At 41.0% G+C, this 25,205-nt stretch overlaps 1 protein-coding gene across 8 annotated transcripts in view; it reads left to right on the forward strand.

The window, feature by feature from the left end:
- Positions 1–25,205, forward strand: part of CDK14 (cyclin dependent kinase 14) — a 659,101-nt gene that overhangs the window by 493,982 nt on the left and 139,914 nt on the right. For all 8 annotated transcript variants that reach the window (XM_061413377.1, XM_061413373.1, XM_061413375.1 and 5 more), the window contains one exon: positions 13,452–13,500. In XM_061413377.1, the coding sequence (XP_061269361.1) occupies positions 13,452–13,500 (49 nt within the window). The remainder of the gene's footprint in view (positions 1–13,451; positions 13,501–25,205) is intronic.

Genomic DNA, 25,205 nt, shown 5'->3' on the forward strand with positions numbered 1-25,205 from the left:
CTGGCATATTGAGTGCAGCATTTTCACAGCATCATCTTTCAGGATTTGAAATAGCTCAACTGGAATTCCATCACCTCCACTTGCTTTGTTTGTAGTGATGCTTTCTAAGGCCCACTTGACTTCACATTCTAGGATGTCTGGCTCTAGGTCAGTGATCACACCATCGTGATTATCTGGGTCGTGAAGATCTTTTTTGTACAGTTCTTCTGTGTATTCTTGCCACCTCTTCTCAATATCTTCTGCTTCTGTTAGGTCCATACCATTTCTGTCTTTTATCGAGCCCATCTTTGCATTAAATTTTCCCTTGGTATCTGTAATTTTCTTGAAGAGATCTCTAGTCTTTCCCATTCTGTTGTTTTCCTCTATTTCTTTGCATTGATCGCTGAGGAAGGCTTTCTTATCTCTCCTTGCTATTCTTTGGAACTCTGCATTCAGATGCTTATATCTTTCCTTTTCTCCTTTGCTTTTCGCTTCTCTTCTTTTCACAGCTATTTGTAAGGCCTCCCCAGACAGCCATTTTGCTTTTTTGCATTTCTCTTCCATGGGGATGGTCTTGATCCCTGTCTCCTGTACAATGTCACGAACCTCCGTCCATAGTTCATCAGGCACTCTATCTATCAGATCTAGTCCCTTAAATCTATTTCTCACTTCCACTGTATAGTCATAAGGGATTGGATTTAGGTCATACCTGAATGGCCTGGTGGTTTTCCCTGCTTTCTTCAATTTCAGTCTGAATTTGGCAATAAGGAGTTCATGATCTGAGCCACAGTTAGCTCCTGATCTTGTTTTTGTTGACTGTATAGAGCTTCTCCATCTTTGGCTGCAAAGAATATAATCAATCTGATTTTGGTGTTGACCGTCTGGTAATGTCCATGTGTAGAGTCTTCTCTTGTGTTGTTGGAAGAGGGTGTTTGTTATGACCAGTGCATTTTCTTGGTAAAACTCTATTAGTCTTTGCCCTCTTCATTCCATATTCCAAGGCCAAATTTGCCTGTTACTCCAGGTGTTTCTTGACTTCCTACTTTTGCATTCCAGTCCCCTATAATGAAAAGGACATCTTTTTTGGTGTTAGTTCTAAAAGGTCTTGTAGGTGAACCGTTCAACTTCAGCTTCTTCAGAGTTACTGGTTGGGGCATAGACTTGAATTACTGTGATATTGAATGATTTGCCATTTAAGATTTTAGTTAAGTAATATTTTACCCCCCAAATATTTAAGTAACACATAATAAATGGACTACTGGCAATTAGCTCCATTTTAAGATAGTGGTGAAATATCCTTAACTTACACCCACCCTTGGTGAGCGCTGTAGGGGTGAACAAAGTTGAAATTATTGAGAAAAGACATAAATGTGTATGTGCACAGATGGTTTTGCCTCTGGAACCAGCTTTGTAGCATCAACTCATAGTCTCTCAACTTAAAAAGGGCAATTGATATTGTCTCAGAAAGCCAATCCTTGCTCTCCACTAGTGCATTAAAATCATAGACTCACAGGAGTTTGAGAGTATTCACCTGTCTGTGATTTTTATTCATTTCTTTAACTCTTGCCACAGAGGGTGATTTAGAATTTAAGTATTTACCCTCTCTGGAGTAATACCGCTTTCAATATACCCTATGTCTGCCTTGTGTATGTACAGCATAACGGTACAAGATGATCCATTGTTAAAGCTTATTATTAACAGTAATTTCCAGTGGTAGCAATAGCTAGCAGATATAGAAAGCTTCTTATGCGTTAGACACTTTTCCCAGCTCTTGAGGGGGTTTTCTTATTGAAGATTCACAATAATTCTAGGAGGTAAATACTGCTATTTCTCCCATCTGTGAAGGAAACTGAGGCACTGAAAGATCTGTCTTTTTTCTTTTAAGTAGTATGTCCAGGATCGCTGGAACTTGGCGGACATTTGTCTGGCATTTCCCATGAACACGAGACCGATTTGTTCTAAACTAAAAGGCTGAGGCTCTGCAACGTGCGGAAAGGGAGTCGGGGGTGGGGAGAGCACTGCTTGTGTCACTGTCGCTTTCTAAAGTAGACTTCATCGTTACTTTCTCTGTTTGGCTGTGCCGGGTCTTCTGCGTGTGGGCTCTCTCTAGTTGCAGCAATGGCGGCCACTCTCCAGTCGTGGCATGCGGGCTTTCTCGTGGCGGAGCATGCGCTCTAGGGCGCACAGCCTTCAGTACTTGCAGAGCATGGACTTACTCGCCCCACGGCATGTGGGATCTTCCCGGACCAGGGATCAAACCGGTGTCTCCACCATTGCCAGGCGGATTCTTAAACACTGCACCGCTAGGGAAGTACAGTAGACTTAAATTTTTTTTAGAGCATTTTAAGGTTCACAGCAAAACTGAGCAGAAGGTAGAGAAATTTTCCATATGCCTGCCGTCCCCACACATGCACAGCCTCCCTCCTTATCAACATCCCCCACCAGGGTGGTGCATTTGTTCAGCTGACAAACCTACATCATTATACGTCAGAGTTCATAATTGAGGGTTTTGCTTTTGGTGCTGTATATTATGTGGGTTTGGACAGATGTATCAGGACACATGTTTACTATGCAGAGTGATTTCACACTCTTGAAAAAATCCTGTGTCCTCGCCTCATTCATCCCTTCCTCCCCTCTAGGCAACCAGTGATCTTTTTATCGTCTCTAGTTTTTTGCCTTTTCCAGAAGGTCTTATAGTTGGAAGTGTGCATGTTTTTTAACTGCTAGTTAAAGGAACTTTGATCTGCTGGTGCTGCTGCCAGCATTGTGCATTGCTGAGGTCAAACTTCAAGTCTCTTCCAGTGGAGACATACAGATATGTCATGGTGTCGTGGCTGCGAGCCTTGACTCCACATCCAGACCGCCTGGGTTCAGATCCCAGCTCTGCCGCTTGTGAGCTATGTGACACAGACAAGGTGCCCAGTGTCTCAGTGCCTCGGTTTCTCTGTGTGTCAAATGGAGAAGATCTTATCCCCTCGCCCACAGTGTTGTTATGTGGACTAAATCAAGTTGCAGACCAATAGGACACAGGACATGTGTGCTAAATATCAAATAGGAGGCTTGGATCACCCAGCTCTTTGGTAACAAGCGATAAACCAGGAGCTGAATCCTGGTTCAGCCTCTGCCACTTGCGTGTATCATGACCTCAGGCAACTCAACCTTTCTAACCTCAGTTTAGTCATTGGTAGAAAGAAGTGATCAGACCACAGTATGTCCCCTACATACGAACGCATTCTATTCGGAGAGTGTGTTCTAAATCCAGTTTGTTCATGAAGCCCAACAAAGTTAGCCTAAGTACCAAGCTAACACAATCGGATATAGAGTACTGTACTGTTATAGGTTTATAAGACTTTTCACATAAATAATACATAAAAAGCAAACAATAATGAAAACATTTTTAATCTTAGACTATAATACCTTGAAAAGTACAGTAGTGCAGTATATAATAGCTGACATACAGGGGCTGCCATCGAGTGAACAGGCAGGAAGACTGACTGGAGGAAGGGGAGGAGGGGGAGGCGGTGGGGCTGAAGGGCTGTCAGCAGGAGGGGACGGGGCAAGCTGCAGCTTCACTCACACCTGACATTCCTTGCTGCAGCCAGACACACATTCACGTCTTTGAAAGTTCGCACCTTGAAGGTTCATATGTAGGGGACCTGCGGTACTGATGGCTCACATTTCCCCTCGAAGGTGCCGTCTTCCTGATCTCTTTCTCCCTGTGGAGAGTTTGCATGGAGGCATGGTGGGGATGCATGGAGACCGAGACACAAAATCTTTCTTCTCCTTTCTTTTCTGGGAGCTGTAAAAGATTCCGTCTTATTGGTGACTAGTACACTTTATGATAAATGCCCAACAGATTAAACTGGCAAGAGAAGTGTCCTGTAAGTTTTAGGTTGAGAAAGGTGTGGCTGGTGTAATGACCTCAGCTGGGAATATGCACACACAAACCCATATCTCTATGTTTATCTGTTAGGAAAACCAAATGCCATAGGAAGTAAGAATGTTTAACGAATAGAGTAGATGTTTGTTTCTAGAAGTTGCTCAGAGATTGTTCTTTTTTTCTCCGTTTAATTAATTTATGTATCTGGGCTGTGCTGGGTCTTCACTGCTCCGTGCGGGGTTTTCTCCAGCTGTGGTGTGCAGTTTTCTCCTTGTGGAGGCTTCTCTTGTGTTGTGGAGCTCAGGCTTTAGTAGTTGCAGAGCATGAGCTCAGTACTTGAGGCTCCGGGGCTGTAGAGCACAGTCTCAATTGTCGTGGCACATGGGCTTAGTTGCTCTGCAGCATGTGGGATCTTCCCGGGCCAGGGATCGAACCCCTGTCTCCTGCATTTGCAGGTGGATTCTTTACCACTGAGTCACCAGGGAAGCCCAGAGATTGCTCTCTGAAAACACACACTGTTGGTAATGAAAGGATGATTTGCTGCAGCCAGGTCACGGCAGGACGTTTCAGTCCCCTGTTTCCAGGACTGAAGATGGCTACTCGGCCTTTGCAGGAAACCCCTCTGGGTTTTGCAACAGGGCAGTATGATTCTGTTCTGAGTTAACGTGTCACATCAGAGCCTCTCGCTGGTAATGCTGGGGCTGTGTCAGATCACAGCCAGTATATATTTGGGGGATAGCAAGTGTTTTAAAGCTGTGAGTTGCAGTTGTGCAGACACACGAACTTTTCTAAAATGCCTTTTTGGATTACTGTGCTTTTTTGGAGCTGAGACATCTAAAAATCCCTGTATTTTGGAACAAGTGTAACCCTCTCTGGGATAGACTCTCATCTGCCTGTGTGAATGCCTGTTCAGTCACTCAGGTGTGTCCAATTCTTGGCGACCCTGCGGACTGTAGCCTGCCAGGCCCCTCTGTCCATGGGATTCTCCAGGCAAGAACACTGGAGTGGGCTGCCGAGCCCTTCTCCAGGGGATCTTCCCCAGGGATCAAACCCAGGTCTCCTGAGTCTCTTGTATTGGCAGGCAGATTCTTTACCACTGAGCCACTTGGGAAGCCCCAAACTCTCATCTGTTATGCATGAACTCTTACTTCCGGTCTGAGGACTATAGATATTTTAGATCCAACTTTTCTATATCTTGGCCAGAATATCAGCTGAAACGTTGACCACTGGCTTGGTTTTCCTAATAACTATAAGAAAGTCAATTTTGCATACAGATTCTTTTGAACACCTGTAAATAGAATTTTCTCCTATGGATGGCCCCTTGACGCTGGCTTCCATGAGTCACTGTAGGCTGTGGATGACCTTGTAGGTTTTGTGCGCCGATTTCCCAGAGTGCCTGGCAAACAGTATGTACATGAGAAGTATTTGTAGAGCAAGTGAGCGAATGAGGACTACTCATGTCTTCTAAAGGATTCATGGCTATAATCTGCCACATAAGCAATTAGAGGGATAGTTGGGAACATCAGAGAGTGATCCGTGACTTTGTTTACTGTTCATCCTTGTGGAGGACTGGACCCTTTTTGCTCCACTGAAACTGTCTTGAGACAGGCATCAGGTTCAATACCTAAGCCAGATGATAGCTCGGCCACAGCTCTTGGCTTCAGTTGTTACTACTTTCTGACAGGCTCAGGAGGCAAGACTAAATGCATTTGTTAAAATGCAAAATAACCCTAACGAATGGAAATTTTGAATAGATGAATATATGGTTTAGAGGCATTCATTATAAAGTACATCTAACATTTCCTAGGGCATTTTGGATGCACTCATTTATATATTGATTTACAGTTATTCCAGGATATTATTTAAAAATTCACTGCTATTAAATCCAAAAAAAGAAAGAGAAGTGTTCTTAAAAATCCTGGATTAGCCTTCCAAGTCCGTTGAACATTATTGGAGTTTTTAGTTGGTTGGTTTTTTGACTACTTATTTATAAGTTTTCCCATTGTTGAAGTTAAAACCATAGCGGTGTCTTATGAGATCCAAAAAATACGCTGGTGAGAAGGACATACGGAAAATAAAAATTAAAAGTACCCTCCTAGAGTATACAGTATGTACGTATAAGCAAATGGGAAAATTCCAGTTTAGGTTTTATTTGTTTTCTCACTGCCTCAAGGCATTCAGGTTTAGTTCTTTTTCTTCCCCTTGCTCTTTGCTCTCTTATTTTTAATTAAATTAAATTTTTTATTTAGAGCATACTTGCTTTACAATGTTGTGTTAGTTTCTGCTGTACAGCAACATGATTTGACCATATGTTTACGTATGTACCTTCCCTCTTGAGGCTCCTTCCCACCGCCTCCCATTTCACCCCTCGAGGTCATCACAGGGCGCCGAGGTCATCACAGGGCGCCAAGGGCATCACAGGGCGCCGAGGGCATCACACGGCGCCAAGCTGAGCTCACTGGGCTATACGGCAGTTTCCCACTAGCTATCTGTTTTGCACATGGGAGTGTATATATGTCAGTGCGACTCTCTGAATTCATCCCACCCTCTCCTTCCTACCCTATGTCCACAAGTCCATTCTTTATGTCTGCATCTCAGATGTAGCTCTTTTCAGCTGGGAAAGTTCAGAATGTATAGCATTGTTCACCAGTATTTCCCCATGAAATTGCAGCGAATCACTGCCTATAAGCATGGCGGTGTGAGCAAAACCTTTCCAGCCTCTGTCCCCCACCCCCATCACATCGCAGAACAAGCTATTTCTTCTCTCTGAGCTCTCCTCCCTGGCTCCCTGCTGGGTGCGACCATCCTCTGCCGTCCCTGCAATAAGAGGAGAAGGTGAAAATCAGCCTGCAGGTTTAAATTAATTGCACTTCTCAGTTACACTGTGAGTTAGCCAGTGCTTTAAATCACCGCATTCTAAACTTCTAGTTTAAACATAATTGAAAAGAGAAAGCTGACGTTAAAGTAGTGACAGAATAAACCTAACTAAAGGAGAACAGTGTGAGGCACTCCTAATCAAATACTGGAATAATCTGAAAATCGTGCATAAGCAGTTGACTGTTTTATTAAATACACCTCTTCCTGATTTGGGACAGTCATTTAAGCCCCTTTTTGTTTTCAAAACTTACCTAGTGAATTAGGTTGCTTTCATGCTAATGGAACATTATTTTTACTTATGATGCAATTGTTTTCAAAATAGAATTTAAAACGTCTAATTCTAAACGTTATCAGAAAATGTTGGAAATAGCTCTGTTTGAAATTGTGTGCTTTGACAGTTAAGATCTGAACGATGTTGATGCAAGAGATCAGGTCTTGTGTGTTACCGGCACTAGCTTCAGATATTTGAGTTTATCCTGTCTTCATTTGGAAAAGAAAACAGATGCAGTTAGTGGCGCTGCCTCTGGGCTCCCAGGGGACTGTGTCCATATCCACAGTGAAGCACTTTTCACCGTGTTGGTAATTCTGTATTTACTTTCTGGGCCACCGAATTATAAGCAGGATGTCCTCATTTCTGTGTGCCCGTGGTGCATGGAGTGCCTGGCGTACGAGCCAGTGGCAGGTGACATTTGCTAGAAGAATTTAGAGTTTGACGTCCCTTATATGTGGAATCTAAAAAGAAATGAGACAGATGAACTTAGGAAACACACAGAGACTCACAGACAAAGAAGGAACTTACAGTTGCTGGTGGGAGGGATGGGGGAGGCGATAGTTAGGGAGGTAGGGATGGATTATACACACTGCTGTATTTAAAATGGATAACCAGCAGGTCCTGCGTAGAGCACAGGGAACTCTGCTCAGTGTTACCTGGCATCCGGATGGGAGGGGAGTTTGGGGGGGAATGGGTACATGTGTATGCATGGCTGAGGCCCTTCGCTGTTCACCTGAATCTATCACAGCATTGTTAATCAGCTGTATCTCAATACAAAATACAAAGTAAAAAAAAAAAAGAGTTCATGTGAGTAGTGATGGAAAGTAAAGGAGGAAGACTTTGTTATTTTTTCCACTTTCATGTGGCATGTTTTGCTATCAATTTTGGCTCTTTTATGCATAGCTAAAACTGATGTATTTCTGAAAAAAAATTTTCTATTAGCATATCCTGTCAAACTCTAAATAGAGGCAATCCTTAGAGCTCATATTTGTGTGCAGTCCTTAATTGCTAAGAATGATAATTTATTAGGAAATGCAAGATTGTATTAATGTTATCTGGAATGGAATTCTTCTTCCTTCCTGAAATGATAGCAAATTATTAAAATTGCATGTGGGGAGTACAAAGTTAAGGAGATCAAATTTGTATTACAAGGACATTTGAGGTAATTAATTTTTTAAATATATCTTGCTTTTAAAATACCAGACTATATTTATTATACATAATAGTAATTTTTCTAAACCTCCATAAAAAGCTATTCTTGCCATTTCTCCTTTCTTTGTCAGTTAATTCTCAAACCTAGAATACGGCTTTACGTTTCTGTTCTACACCAACTGACTGAATTATGTTGGGTCTTATGTAATGCAGTCTAGTAGAGAATAAATGCAAATGTTACACATTCTTGTGAACCAAATAAGTACATAATTGCTGGTGAGCGCTTTTGCCTGTAGCTTTAAAACAGTGACTGTTTGTAATCAGGGCTACTTCTCAGCTGGTGCACACCACTGAAGCATAATGGCTAGTTTCTGTACTGATTGGTCCAAGCCTTGCAGAGTATCAAATATTTTGACAACTACCTCTGCTTAAAAGATGACTGAAACCCATGCAAATGTCAAATAGTTTCTGAGTCATCATGGGAGTATTAATGCATTCTCAGAGTAATATTACCTGATGCGAAGAGCTGACTCATTGGAAAAGACCCTGATGCTGGGAAAGATTGAGGGCAGGAGGAGAAGGGGATGACAGAGGACGAGATGGTTGGATGGCATCACTGACTCGATGGACATGAGTTTGGGTAAACTCGGGGAGTTGGTGATGGACAGGGAGGCCTGGCGTGCTGCGGTTCATGGGGTCGCAAAGAGTCGGTCATGAGTGAGTGACTGAACTGAACTGATGAAATTCCAAATCTTTGAAACATGGAAATTAGAGAGTGATAAGTGCTGCACGAGCCACCCCAACGCCTACCTTTCTGTCACCCCGTGTCCAGTTCATCAGCACATCTTACTTGCTCTACCTTGAAAATGTTTTCAGCTTGTCTTCTCCCTCTGCGTTCACTCTGTTGCCATAGCCCGTGTCGCGTCCTGTCTCTCCTAGACTGTTGTGATAACCTTTATCGATCTCCCAGCTTCCGTCTTTGCCTCCAATGGTAGTGTATTCAAACAGAGGCCAGAGTGAACCTTTAAAAAAAATTCTAAATCACAAGCTAAAGGCCACAGAATCTGCGTGAGCCAGCCCTCCACCCATCTTCCCGGGCTGCCTGCTCCAGCCACTCTGTTCTTCCAGGTTCACATCCCCTCCTGGAATATGAGCGGCTTGCAGGCAAGAAGGTCTTCTCTTTGGTTCTCTCCCATATCTTCCATTCCAAGAAGTATATTGGCCCACAGTAGTTGCTCAGTGAATAGTAGTTGAATGAATGAATCATTGCACAGATTTCTAGTCATTTCTTTTGAATAAACTCTGTATTTAGAGATAGGAAGCTAAGTATGTTCTTAAATTTCTTTTTGTTCTTTTTATCTAACAGTGTTGTTACATGTGAAACATACCAAAGCAAAAGCAATATAAATCATTTGGATTCTCTTCTTAAAAACTTATAATTCAAAGCGGATAACATCAACAAAAGGTACCAACTAGTATAAAGCAGAATTAAGTCTATTAAGTATTAAATTATGAAAAAGAAATGAGATCAATATGAAAAAGAAATCACTTAATTCTACTGTATGCACAAATCCTTTCTAAATGGAAAGATTTTAAAAAATAAACATTTTTCTGAACCTTTATCAAAGTACACTTTTTCCTATATTTTATATTAAAAGCTATGTTAGGTGGAGGCTTAATCACTAAGTTGTGATCAACTCTTGCGACCCCATGGACTATAGCCCTCCAGGCTCCTCTGTCCATGGGATTACCTAGGCAAGAAACTGCAGTGGGTTGCCATTTCCTTCTCCAGGGGATCTTCCTGATCGAGAGATTGAACTCTAGTCTCTAGCATTGCAGGCAGTCTACTGCATTGAAGGCAGATTCTTTACCAAATGTGCCACCAGGGAAGTCCTTAAAAGCTAAGTTTAAGAGACACTGGCATGTCTCACACGCTAGCAAAGTAATGCTCAAAATTCTCCAAGCCAGGCTTCAGCAGTACATGAACCGTGAACTTCCAGATGTTCAAGCTGGTTTTAGAAAAGGCAGAGGAACCAGAGATCAAATTGCCAACATCCACTGGATCATCGGAAAAGCAAGAGAGCTGCAGAAAAACATCTATTTCTGCTTTATTGACTATGCCAAAGCCTTTGACTGTGTGGGTCACAATAAACTGTGGAAAATTCTGAAAGAGATGGGAATACCAGACCACCTGACCTGCCTCTTGAGAAACCTGTATGCAGGTCAGGAAGCAACAGTTAGAACTGGACATGGAACAACAGACTGGTTCCAAATAGGGAAAGGAGTACGTCAAGGCTGTATATTATCACCCTGCTTATTTAACTTATATGCAGAGTACATCATGAGAAACATTGGGCTGGAGGAAGCACAAGCTGGAATCAAGATTGCCAGGAGAAATATCAATAATCTCAGATATGCTGATGATGCCACCCTTATGGCAGAAAGTGAAGAAGAACTAAAGAGCCTCTTGATGAAAGTGAAAGAGGAGAGTGAAAAAGTTGGCTTTAAGCTCAACATTCAGAAAATGAAGATCATGGCATCTGGTCCTATAACTTCATGGGAAATAGATGGGGAAACAGTGGAAATAGTGACAGACTTTATTTTGGGGGGCTCCAAAATCACTGCGCAGCCATGAAATTAAAAGACGCTTACTCCTTGGAAGGAAAGTTATGACCAACCTAGACAGCATATTAAAAAGCAGAGACATTACTTTGCCAACAAAGGTCTGTCTAGTCAAGGCCCTGGTTTTCCCAGTAGTCATGTACGGATGTGAGAGTTGGACTATAAAGAAAGCTGAGAGCCAAAGTATTGATGCTTTTGAACTGTGGTGTTGGAGAAGACTCTTGAGAGTCCCTTGGACTGCAAGGAGATCCAGTCAGTCCATCCTAAAGGAGATCAGTCCTGGGTGTTCTTTGGAAGGACTGATGTTGAAGCTGAAACTCCAACACTTTGGCCACCTGATGCGAAGAGCTGACTCATTGAAAAAGACCCTGATGCTGGGAACAATTGAGGGCAGGAGGAGAAGGGGACAGCAGAGGATGAGATGGTTGGATGGCATCACCGACTCAGTGGACATGGGTTTGGGTGGACTCCGGGAGTTGGTGATGGACAGGGAGGCCTGGCGTGCTGCGATTCATGGGGTCACAAAGAGTCAAATATGACTGAGCGACTGAACTGAAGTGAGCGGGTGTAAGTTAAACAAATAACAAGAATTTATTGTACAGCACAGAGAGATATAGCCATTATTTTGTAATAACTTTAAATGACATGTAATCTATAAAAATATTGAATCCCTATGTTTTACACCTGAAACTTCTATAGTATTGTAAATCACTGTTCTTCAATGAAAAAAAAGTTGTTTGATAAATATTGTTGTGCATATATTTTTGTTCACTTGACTTTTACCATTCAATTCACTTTTTAGGTAAATTCCTATAGGTAAAATTGCATAATCAAAAAATATTTTAAATAAATGGAAAGATACAATATATTTTTATATACAAAATTATATATCAGCCTTTTCAGATAAATACATATTTCAATGAAACTCCACCCAGGTTTCCAGTGGGATCTTTGTTTATTGTGTTGATTGACTCTTTTATTTGAAATTCACCTTCCTTCGCCACCCAACCCAAAGTGTCCCTTGCACTCTACATCAGACCTCCATGTTTTATTTGGTAGAACACCATCTTTTCCCTCAACTATATTGGGTTATAACTGACAGCACTGTGTAAGTCTAATATATACAACACAGTTATTTTATATGTGAATATATTACAAAATGCTGCCGTAAGTTTGGTTAACACAGCCATTACTTCACATAGTTTTAATTTTTTATTTTGTAGTGAGAGCTTTAAAAATCTACTGTCTTGGCAACTTTCAAGTAAATATGCAATGCAGTATTGTTAACTACAGTCACCACGCTTTACATAACAGCCCCAGAACCTATTCATCTTATAACTGGAAGTTCATACCCTTTGACTGCTTTCATCTCTTTGCCCATCTCCAGCTCTGCACCTCAGCCACAGCTCTTGTCTGCTCTCTGCTTCCATGAGTTTAAGTATTTCTTTAGATTCCACACAGAAGACAGATCGTGCAGTTTCTGTCTTTGTCTGACTTATTTTGCTTAGCATGCTGCTGCTGCTGCTGAGTCGCTTCAGTCGTGTCCAACTCTGTGCGACCCCATAGACAGCAGCCCACCAGGCTCCCCCATCCCTGGGATTCTCCAGGCAAGAACACTGGAGTGGGTTGCCATTTCCTTCTCCAATGCATGAAAATGAAAAGTGAAAATGAAGTCGCTCAGTCGTGTCCGACTCTTAGCGACCCCATGGACTGCAGCCCACCAGGCTCCTCCGTCCATGGGACTTTCCAGGCAAGAGTAGTGGAGTGGGGTGCCATATGACCTCATGTTCTAGAGAATATACAAACATTCCAAGTCCTGCACTACAACAAGAATAAAGGGAGTCCTTAAAGTAGAAGAAAAGGACCCCAGACAAAAATGTGGAAACGTAGGAAGAAATGAAGAACCCAGGAATGAACTAACATGGATGGACTTGGAAGGCATTATGCTATGTGGAATAAGACAGATAAAAACAAATGCTGTATCACTTATATGTGGGATCTAAAAAAATACAACAAACTAGTGAAAATAACCAAAAAGAAGCAGACAGATGGATACAGAGAACAAACTGGTGTTTACCGGTGGGGTAGGGGGTGGAGGAGCAGTGTAGAGATGGGGAATTGGAGGCACAAACTGCTGGGTATAAGATAGGCTCAAGAATGTATCATAGAAACGGGGAATACAGCCAATATTTTGTAATAATTGTAAATGGAAAGTAACCTTTAAAAACTGTATAAAATTTTTTTTAATTAAAAATAAATATTTTAAAATGTTAAAAAAAAAAAAAGAGATGTCTTCATTGAGAAAACAGCAGGTTTCACTGGACTGGTGTGTCAGTATTCTTCTATAAATGTACCTATAGTTTGCAGGTTTGGAACTTGTATTTCTTTTTTCAACCCAGTTAAAACTTATTCTAAGAGAGAATTACTAGGAAGCCAGGTTATGAAACAAGCCACTCTAGACAAAAGAAGACAATCTTTCGTTGCTTAAAGTGTTAAGCTCTTCTTGGTTGACTCTTTATAACTGTTTAATCTGAGGTGAAGACCTAGTTTGTCTAGCATAACTATGGCTAAATCCAACAGTAACATTTTAAAAGTTTTTTTTTTTTAAACATACTGTCAATATGGACATTTGAAATAAAGACTGTTTATCATTTTTCTTTTTTATTTCAGAACGCTTTACCCTGTACAGCTCTAAAAACCTTAGACAAGCATGGAATAAGTAAGTTTTTAATGCAGATTATGCTTTCTCTTTCTCTCTCTTAATTTTTGAAACTCTCCTGATAAGTTTCTCATGACATTCTTTCATTTGTTCACCCAATTATCCATTCATCCGTTCGTTTAGCCACTAGACAGTTATTTAGTCCTATTCACCAGCCCCTGTGTTTCACCTGAGCCAACACTCTTCTATGAGCAGAGTGAGGTTGTATTCATTGCTTTAGAGTTGTTAATTTTGAAATTCACTGTGGTCTCTCTTCTTCTAACTAGATTCCAAGAAATGTTTTAGCATCCTAAAATGATGTTTCTTAAGTACAATATATCCACTGACTTTCTGATCTGATTAATGTTGGTGACAACCTTTGAGCTAGATGAAACTGATCTTTCAAATGTTTTCAGTTTACCTAATTTTTTTTCCCCTGAGCCTTAATGGGAAGCTAAGTACATGTGCCACTTGGAGTATATGTACACTGTTGATTTAATTTCTATTCTGTCATCACACCTTGTTGAAATTGTTTTATTGATTGGTTTCAAAATTTGGTGACGTCTGATGATCTGAGTGTCTCAAGTGATTCAGGGTTTGTTTGGTTTTTTTTGTAAGCCAGACTGCTAGTAAATCTTTGAAAGTTAGGAAGCAGAGTAATTGAGTCACTCCCATTTGATTGTGAGCATCACATCTCAAGAATTATGTTGGGGGAAAAGGTAACTGGTTCTGCTTTGATTAAATATTATTTGTCATAACAAAATTTTGTCTACAGGGAATTTAGTGTTATTGTCTCCCTTTTTACTCTTTTGACATGTTTAATTTTATATGTCATCAATTATGGAAAAAAATAGAAGCTTTTTGTAATAAAAATGCCTTTAATCAATGATGTCAGTAGATAACATCAGAGAGCTTATTATGAGGAACTCATGAAATGAATACATTAAATTCTTCAGTGGATTCTTTGAAAGATTTGGCAGTTTATTTTGATTAAATTCATACTTAGAAGAACACACCATATAATTATTTTTGTCTAACACAGAACTTCACATTTCCCATTTGAAAGGTCAGTTCTTAATATCTACAGGATCTCCCCTGGGCAGCACGCCCTCAGCTGGGTGGGGACATTCTGTGTGTGTTCCTCACCCTTTTAACTTCCTCCACCCTAACTTCACTGATCAGTGGTCTAACATATTTTAATTAAGTGCTTTCATATACCAGGTACTATCTTCAGTATACAGTTCCCGTTTTAATTAAATCATCAAACACGTTTCTCATAACTGCTCAATAGTTTTGACCAACCTGGTATCCACTTTATGAAACAATTCTTGATAAAGCAGTTGAATCTGGTAACTCCATCTCTGAAGTAACAGAAAAACTGGCAGATCTATACAGAGTAGCGTTTGTGGAGAACAGCCTTCAGTTTAGCTAACCCTCCATTTCCTTCCTTCAGAGGGACAGAGCTGAAATGACTTACAAATGGGCCGGGAAAATAAATGGCAATTTTTATCCACTTAGAGTAGCTGAGAAAGGACAGGGCAGGAAGACATCAAGATTTTCTTGGATGTGTTTGTTCTGTCATCCTTGGTGTTACAAAGTGGCTGTAACAACTCAGCAGCATTTCTTCAAATGACAGTGTCCCGAACCAAAGCAGGAAGCAAAGTAGACAGCAGTAAGTGAAATTTCTCCCCATCCTGCTCGTATCAGGGAGGAATATCTTGGAGATGCCCAAAGAGATTTATCCCTATGTCTCTCTGATGGGGCGGACCGCATATCCTCCGTTGGCTGGGCATTGGTGAAAAGGGAGGGGTGGACCGCTTTGTCCCCGGCCCTGACATCTTGCTGCCTGTAAGGCAGGGTTTTGTTAGTAGGGAGGAAAGAGGAATGGCAGTTACGTACAGGCAGTCCATGATAGCTGCCACCATGATTGGAAAATACTGTCTATTGTAGTAAACTAAAGTACATCTAGGTAGGCTTTTCTTTAATGCTCAGTTACCTTTTCTTCTTCTAAATAAGTCAGTTTTAATATTTTAGTGCATATTCATTCAGACTCCAAAATTGTATATGTTACATGTGAGAATACAAACATGCTGTTTTATCACGTGCTTCATCTCAAAAATAAATACAGTTCTTCTATGTCAACAGAAAAGAAAGACAGGGGAGGGGAGGGGAGGGGAGGGCAGTTGACGATGCTACATGATGTTGGGTCTGCTGTCCTCCTGTGGATGGCACCCAACAGCATCTACACCTGACCCACTCCAGTCTCCCATCTTCGCATCTTATATTCAGCACCTACCATCTGTATGCCCAGATGGACGGCCTCTTTTTGTTCAGCCATTCATGGTGACTAGTGGGATGCCTCTCAGAGAAGATACTTTTGTTCATTTACATCACTCTGTCTCAGGAGAAGCTAGGCTGTCTCCTGTCTTTCAAAAAGAAAAAAACAATGGAAGTACTAGTCAAGCTTTGCATTGCTTTGCTTCATTCTCACCACCTAAGACCTGATGCTTTCCTTTCTCTGAGAGGTGCTGTTCATGTCACGGGTCTTGTTTTTCAGTCGCTAAGATGTGTCTGACTTTGCAGCCCCATGCACTGCAGCAAGCTAGGCTCCTCTGTCCTCCACTATCTCCCAGAGTTTGCCCAAACTTATGTCCATTGAGTCGGTGATGCTTTCTGATTATTTCATCCTTTGCCGCCCCCTTCTCCTTTAGCCTTCAGTCTTTCCTGTATAAGGATTTTTTTCCAATGAGTCAGCCCTTTGAGTCAGGTGGCCCAAGTATTGGAGCTTCAGCTTCAGCATCAGGTCACAATAAAAGTGATAAACATCACTAACAAAATTAGGCTGGCTAACCCTCCAGTACTGCTGCTGTAGAAATTTTGAAAACTGGACATTGTCCTCAATCTCGAATTTTTTCTTCAAAGATGCTAGATTTAGTAAATATGATTTTACTTTTGAGGGCAAATAAGAATTCTTCAGAATATGATTTTTCACAAAATAAGGACGCCATTTCTCTTTAAGGTGTCACTTGAGAAATATTTTTTATTTGCATTTTCTGTGAACATAGGATTTATATTTTTTCTACTAAAAACAAGTTCTAAGAAACTAAAGGAAAGATGTATTTTTATGTCAAGTCTTTTAAATCATTTGATAGAATTGCAGTTAATATCATTATTTATACAGTCACATATGCCTTTTTAAAAAACCTAGGATTAATTCGTAGTCATTTAATAGAGTCCCACCCTTAGATTACTTTAAAAGCATTTTAGGGAAAATATTAAAATTGAGCTTTTGAAGTAATGTTTTAAAATTGTAAGCATGATATGTTTAGAACCATGCTACTTTCAAATCCCCACAAGTCTTTTGTTGTTGTTGTTGTTGCTGCCTTAAGGGTTTATTTCACAAAACACCAAGTAATAGATTCATCACTAAAAATATTATAAAAATATGATTTTCTGGTATCCGTCATGTACTGAGCCCTTAAAGTGATACTGGAGCCTCCAACCAATTTGAACCCAATGTGATTTACAGAGAAGTAAGAATTCTGAGATATGAATTATATTATTGATCCTTCCTCCAAATGGACTTGTGACCTTGTAACCATCATTGACATGTCAACATCTCTGCCTTAAGAAGGGAGTCTGGATTTGGAAGAATGGCATTTAAGGACAATTAGGCAAATGCTGGCTTTCTCCTTTGCTGCTAACTAATTTGCTCGTCGACAGCACAATTACGAAACCAAAGCAATTGCTAAATTCTCTTGTACAGCAGTAATAGGCTCAAAATAAAGTGAACTAATTTGCAAGGGCTGATTTGAATTCAGTTTAGACAGGTTAATATAAGATGAGCAGGTTAAGAGACAAGTGTAAGTCACTGTTCAGAATTAAGAAACACTGTCTTTAAGAATATGTATTAACACAGCTGTTTAAGCTAGTGGGTATGTTAACCTGCCTAAGAGTAAGAATTTCTTGAGAAATGAAGCCTTACATCTCTTTGAACAGCTGTAACAAGTGACCCAGTTTATTTTGGGACCAAGTCTGCCCTAGGTAACTCCCATGCAATTCCCTGCTGACTTCATTTATACCAGTGACCATGGGCATAGTTTTATCCTTTGAAAGAGTTTTTTAGTATTCTGGTGAAACAATGCAGTGATCAGAGAAAAATATCAAAAAGATTCAGCAGATATCTAAACTGAAAAGGACAATATAAAGAAGAAGTCTTAATTATAGGATCGAGAATAATAAATACATATTAATATAGAAAAGAAGGTCCTTTTATTCCTTCCTACTGGAATTTTATGATCCATGTGGTTTCTCTCTTGCTTGAAGGGGATTTTGGACTAAAGGGAGACAAATCTTAATTTTATAAATACATGTTCTGTTTTCCAGTGGCCTTCAAAACATTCCATTTTATTTCCTTGGAGTTATAAAGAGTCCCCCTATTTTTCTTCCAGATCTCTCTATTTATAGTTGTCTGACATTGGCATGCATGTGCAATCAACCAAGAATTCCACCCACTTAAAAGATCTTTTATTATTTTGGCTGGAGAAGAAGCCTTAGTATATATTATCCAGCAAAGTTAAGGGTAGGATTCCAGGAATGCATTTGCTTGTTTTGGAACTTTTTAGCAGCTGAACAATTTTGGAGGTTTGAAAGTAGCAAAAAGAGAACTAAGGATAAACCACCAAGTCAGATTTGGAAAACAAATTTCATGGCTGATAAAGCAAAGCATGTCCACAGACACTGAACAGGTGTTAGCCAGCCTTTTCTACTCTCTCCACCTCCATGCTTTAGTTCTGCTTATAAGCCTTCTAGTTAGTAAGTCCAACTAGATTTCCCTAAGAATTCAAAAAAAGAAAAGATGACACTTTAAGATATGCAATAAATTCAGAGACATTACAATGAGAATACCCTTACGGAAATGCAAAAATAGAGACGGTAACATGCATGTATTGTCAGATACCAGTAGAGTCGCAAACCCTCATTTAGGAGCTTTAGAAGTGTTTTCTTGCTTGGCATTCTTGAGCTTTCTTTGAACATTTTATCTAATTTGATGATTAACTTCCAAAACATATTTTTAAAGTGGCAATGGCTTGCTAGAAAGTTGTGTTCCGTGTTCATAAAGCACAATGTATTTAAAATAATATTTAGAGGAGTAACATAAATCTCACTCTGTATATTTAAATTGGTGGTTCTCTACTGTGTATTTCTTATCATATGTTATTGCATTCCATTAAGATACAAGTAGGTGACTTCTCAAGAAAGAAAAGCCCTGTTTTCTACTCTGCCTTATTGTTCGAAGTCGACCTAAAATTTTCTAAAGTAGTAATGTATTGCAGAGGAAGTCCAAGCTTTCAATTTCTCTACAGTTGCTTAGAAATCTTAGAGGAAGGTAAGAACAGTTTTTGACACTAGGGGGAGCAGTTGAGTTGAGCCAGATCTTTGAATCCTCTTTTTCCAGTTTCACTTTTTTTTTTTTATCATTGTTGATCATTTTTGTTATAATTCTGTTTACTTCAGAGTAACAGTTTTAATATATTTAGTGCCTGGAGATTTCTTCTCAGCATATTTTCAAAGAGATTGTTCTTTACATCGTCCATCACCTTTTTAGGGATGGGTTTATTAATGTGACAAGCAGTAAAACGGACAGTAAAGCAGACATTTTGGAATCCCTTTCTCTTCACTCAGAGGATGAACTGAGCTGCAGTCGTCGACTGCCCAGCTCTGGGGATTTGAGTCTAGCATCGGAGGCTACGAGGGATGTAGTTCCTCTCCACACCCTTAAAAATGTGATTTTTAACACTTGGACAGTCAAATCCAAGCAGGTCTCTTGTCCTGACCTTGGACACCCACACATGGTATTGTTCAGAAGCTCCTGGTCTCACCTGCCTGCTTACAAAAAAAAAAATCACAGTTCAGAGCAGTTTCTGGGGTGACTTATTTTCAGAAGGATGAATCATTAGTTCAGTTACTGAAAGCATTATGGAGGTGTAATGTTTATCTGATCTATTAACCCCCTTGCCACTGAACAGAGAGCAATTCTTCTAGAAAACCAAAGAGTAGATTCTTGAAGGGGAAAGAGGAGGAGGTCCTCAAGTAGGAAATGCCTTCCAGGCTCTGGTGGGAGTCAAAGAAGACAGCATAAAAGTCCGTCCAGAGATGCACATTGGAGGCAGCTACCAGGGGATGAAGAGAAGGCTGTCTAAGCAAAAGCTGGCAAATCTGTCAAAGGCCTAGCCCTGATCACTGATAGTAGCTACAGCATAAAGTGATAACATGTGAGAGGCACCTGGTAAAAAGCCTGACATACACTCACTAATCCATAGTCCTGATGCTGCTGCTGCTAAGTCGCTGCAGTCGTGTCCAACTCTGTGCGACCCCAGGGACTGCAGCCCACCAGGCTCCGCCGTCCCTGTGATTTTCCAGGCAAGAGTACTGGAGTGGGTTTCCATTGCCTTCTCCGAGTCCTGACTGTGATGGGTAATAAACCATCGGACAGCCCTTTGCAATATAGAATTGGCTGTCACGTATGTTGTGCCATCTTCATATGCTTATAACAGTATTGGAAGGTAGGGCAGATATCATCATCTTTACTTTATAGCTTGAAATAAAAAGCATGCTGAGGACATTCGATCCATGCTATTGAGAGTTACAACTTAGATGGTATGCCCCAGAGTGAATCTTAGGAAATATTGTCATTTTGAAAACCCTGATATTCAAACAGGGTTATCGGTGCCTGATTTTTTTTATTGTTGTTGCTCTCACTGTGAGTCTGGGTCAGGAGATCTCTTCTGGGGCCTGGTGTCGTTCATTCCAGGTCTAGGTTTTCAGCAGTGGGAGAGCGGGGATGGAGTACAGACCCGATTTCCTCTCTCCTACGGAATAGTGTTTGTAGCAGACTGACCACCCACACCATCAACAAAGGTGTCTCCTGCCACTGCTGGGTAATGTGCCATTGGCGTGAAGGCGGGTTGGTGACAAGACAAGGGCTGGAGATGAAGGGCCTGCCAGCCACCCACTCCGACCCTGCTGGTGGAATTTGTTGCCCATTCCACACAACTCCCACTGGCCCAAGAAATTATCTTCTGTCATTTCGTGTCATTGCCAGATTTCTCATCCATGTCTTTCTTTGTGTAGCAAAGAATTTGCTGACATTAGTAACTCCTGGTGACGGCCGAGGGCAGGCCCCGTGCCATTTGCTACATTTTAGGTTTTTCGTTTCCCTTCTGATAGGCAGAAACCATCCATCTTCCCTCTTACTAATTGGCAGTACGTGCCAGGCTTGGGAGTTGGCAATAGCCGTTGATTTTCATCCTTTCAGATTATGTGTTGGACTGTTCATTCAAAAGTACACACTTCTGGTGCAGCTAAAACCTTCTTTCTCCCATCAGCTTATTAAGGGATAAAACCCAACCACACTTCTGAAACAGCAAAGAGTTTCCAAGAGCAGCTGGGCTGCTCGTTTCCCTGAAAGGACGGTAGAATTAGGCTTTCTTGAACTGTTCTCCAAAACAGATCCTTGAAGTGTGAACTGAGGAGGTTGTCTGCTTCTCCACAATATAAAATGGTGTATTTGTATTCTGTGGCTGCTGTAGAATATTACCACAAATTTATTGATGTAAGACACCACAAATGTATTGTCTTCTCTTGGGCTCAGCTGGTTTCTTTGATCTCGGTCTGACAAGGCCAAAAACAAGGTATTGGTAGCTGGTCCCTGTCTCAGGGCTCTTGGAGAGAATCTGCTTCCAGCCTTATTCAGATAGTTTGCAGAATTTAGTTCCTTATGGCTGTTGGACTGAGGTCCCATTTCCTTTCTGGTTGTCAGTTGGGGACCTCCCCCAGCTCTTGAAGGCCATGTATATTCCCTGTCATCATGCCACCTCCTTCTTTAAACCAGCATCCATGCAACAAGTCTCCTCATACTTCAAACTCTCTCTCTCTCTTGCCCTTTTGTCCCATCTATTCTGCCTCCAGGAAGAGAAAGATCCCTTCTTCCAAATTGTACAATCCAGCTTAACCTTTCTATTTTAAGACCTTAGTTGCACCCTCAGGATGGGTCCCTTTTGCTTGAAAAGTAACACATTCACAGGCTTCAGGAATGGATGGGTGAGAGGACATCATGGGGCCTTTCTGCTTTTCATGAGTTTTACTGGGGTTTCCTACTCAGTGATGAGTTGTACTGGGGTTTCCTATTCAGTGATGAGTTGTACTGGGGTTTCCTATTCAGTGATGAGTTGTACTGGAGTTTCTTCCTACTCAGTGATGAGTTGCGGGGTGAGGCAGAGCAGAGAAGGCAAACCCAGCCGTCATCCGGTCAGACACTGCCTGTTTTGCCCAATCTCTGGCTAATCAGGTGACAAGCATAGGCCCCTGACCCTAAAGGTCCCATATTGCCTGGTTCACATTAGCTCCGCTCAAAATTATATATAAGGAAAAAGTCTGTTTCCATCCTAACAAAGAGAATAAAAGAGATTATTCTCAGGAAAGCTCATCGTCTCTAAGAAGTAAAAATTTGGCCTGACGTTTCTTTCCCCTGTAGGTCAGTGCTGTCCAGCAGAACCTTCTCTGTTGATGAAAATCTATAATCTCCACTGCCCAGGGCAACAGCCATTAGCCCACCGTGGCCACTGAGTACTTGAAATGTGGCTTAGGAACTGAATCTTAAATTTCGTTTAAATTTAATTACCGTTAAGTGCCCTACATACCAACAAGTTCCATTCTGAGAGCATGTTCGTAAGTCTGATTTGTTTAAGTCCAACAAAGTCAGCCTAAGTACCCAAATAACACAATGGGCTATAGAGTACTGTACTGTACCTGGTTTATAATACTTTTCACAGAAATAATACGTAAAAGACAAACGTAAAACATAAAGAGAGCATTTTTAATCTTGCAGTATATAGTACCTTGAAAAGTTCAATAGTACAGTACAGCGGCTAGCATACAGGGCACATTCACATCTTGAGCGTTTGCAGTGTGAAGGTTCGAATGCGGGAGACTTACTGTAATTTAAATGTAAATAGCCAGCACGGGTATCTACCAAACTGGGCAACACAGCTGTGGCTCAGCATATAAACTATCCATTTATTTTAGGTGCCCACCAATGTAATTCAAGTGTGGGTGTCTGATGCTTGGAAACTCTGTGCTCAGAAGTCCTTGCATTTTACACTCAAGTGCCTGAGGATCCTGCTTGATGTGCTTGCTTCTCACCTCTGTCTTTTGTTTGTAAAAACTCTGGGCCTCCCTAGTGACTCAGATGCTAAAGAATCCGCCTGCAATGCAGGAGACGCAGGTTTGATCCCTGGGTTGGGAAGATTCCCTGGAGAAGGGAATGGCAACCCACTCCAGTATTCTTGCCTGGAGAGCTCTGTGGACAGATGTTCCTGGTGGGCTACAGTCCATGGGGTCACAAAGAGTCAGATATGACTGAGTGGCTAACATTGAAAAGATAATAGCTCTGGAGGACCCAATATGTGTGATAAATCTGCAGAGGGAATAGTGGAAGTATCAGGGCACCCAGCAGACATGCCGCCCCTGCCCCTCCTTCCAAGGGCCACGCTCTTCCTTCCTAAGAGCTCTGCCTACTTCAGGTGTCTGCATCCCTTCTCCTGTTCACCCTTCATCCCTTCACTCTGCATTTCCTTCTCCTGTTCTCTCCACTCTTTGCTGTTGGGAACTGCTAGGGGTTAGACACACAGCTCTCTACCCTTTTTGAACTCCCTGAAGAATTCACGTCTTTGCTGTTTTCCCGGCCTCCTTGAACTCCCTCGACTCTGATCTGAAAATGCAGAAAGGCTCAACTTCCCCTTATCCACATATGAGATGCTATTGAGAGGAGCTCCACCTACTAAATAAGCCTCTCATGGTCCCTGTGGGGACATATGTTAATTCTTTAACTTCAGAACATTGTAAATTGCCGCATCTAAAGTAACTCAGAAGGAGATAAATATCATATTCTAATGCATATATACGGAATCCAGAAAAATGGTACTAAAGGATTTACTTACAGGGCAGCAGTGGAGAAACAGACATAGAGAATAGACGTATGGATATGAGGAGAGGGGAGGAGAGGGTGAGATGTTTGGAAAGAGTAACATGGAAACATACATTACCATATGTAAAATAGATAGCCAACGGGAATTTGCTCTATGGTTCTGGAAACTCAAACAGGGGCTCTGTATCAACCTGGAGGGGTGAGATGGGGAGGGAGATGGGAGGGAGATTCAAAAGGGAGGGGATATATGTATACCTACGGCTGATTCATGTTGAGGTTTGACAGAAAACAACAAAATTCTATAAAGCAATTATCCTTCAATAAAAAAATAAATTAAAAAGCCTAAAAAATTTTTTTCTATTAAATTGGAAAATTACATTGATGCATTTTCAAAATGTTAAATCAGTTTTACTTTTTGGAATAAAACTGCCTTGGTGTTGAAAGAAAAAATATGCAACATTTTTAAGCATGAACAGAAATGCAGAAAATTGTATTGCTCTTCATTTATTAAAAATTGCTGGCTTTGAGATCCCTTTCCTCAGCACTTATTTTTTTCATTTTTCTTTTGATTAAGTAAATGTTTATGAATTTAGTGAATCGTCAGACTCTAAATTAATATGAGCATAAGTTGTCACTGGAAAAGATGATTTGAACAACAGTGTCATCTCTTGTATCGACTGTCGCCCACTTCACACTTGACCTTGGTTGATTTTCATGAAAATTAGGATTGGACAAGGGACCCAATCATTTGTGAGGACAAGGGGTCCCCCTCATCCTTTGGGGAGACTTTCTGTAAAGCTGGGGCTCAACTTCCCCTCGTTGTGAAGAGACAGTTAATAGACTGTTCGTGTTGACAAGTGCCTCTGACATCTGCTCGGCAGCCAGTGGTCCTACTGATCTGGTGAAAATACAGTCAATAAATATTGCTGATACAAGTCAAAAAAGAACAGAAAAGGGGAAAGATGCCCATGAAAGCTCATTATTGGTGCAAACGGCCAGAAATCACTTGAAAGCCACATAAGCTTTGGTATGATAGGGGCCAAGTTCCAATCTTAGATCTACTTCTGAACCATTTAATATTCAGGAAGCTCACTAGCCAGTCTGAGCCCCAGATTTTCAGTCCTTAAGACCCTTGGCAGGATTACATTCCACCCCCGTCCCACTTGTGTTTTTCAACATGCCCTGCCCTTTCCTTCCAGTCCAAGGGTTTCATTCATTTCAAGATAAGTAATTGTCCTTGAAAATGAGTACCACTGCTATAAAGGGTCCTCAGATATCTGGAATATTCCTTCTGCCTTTCTAGAAATTCATATGCTGAATTTCTTGGACACCAGATAATTTTTTAAAAATACTTCTTATTTAGAAACAAAAGTCCTCTTCCCCAGCAGTTCCTTCCTAAGAGTGATATGTTAGCAAATAGTGTTGTACATAATTCATGGAAAACTGTGATTTACCCTAGGTCTTGAAACTCATCTTATTAGACAGTTTTCCTAATTAAAGTGAAAGAAGCCCCATAGACAAGCACTGTTACCAAGTTCAAAGCATCTTTTAGACCTCTTCCGTACATGTACATGAACTCTGTACATAAGCTGCTGGGTAAGCCCAAACCAGTTACATAGAACCTGGGTGTCCACTTGACCTGAGGGTTTCATTTGTGAGACTCAAAGTAATTATTCTTATTGACTGCAGCTCCTGCATGGGGAAGACTTATGTTTAGAAACACAGAGAATAAAGGCTG

The sequence above is a fragment of the Bos javanicus genome, chromosome 4 (genome assembly GCF_032452875.1).
Source record: "Bos javanicus breed banteng chromosome 4, ARS-OSU_banteng_1.0, whole genome shotgun sequence".
Classification (NCBI taxonomy): Eukaryota; Metazoa; Chordata; class Mammalia; order Artiodactyla; family Bovidae; genus Bos; species Bos javanicus.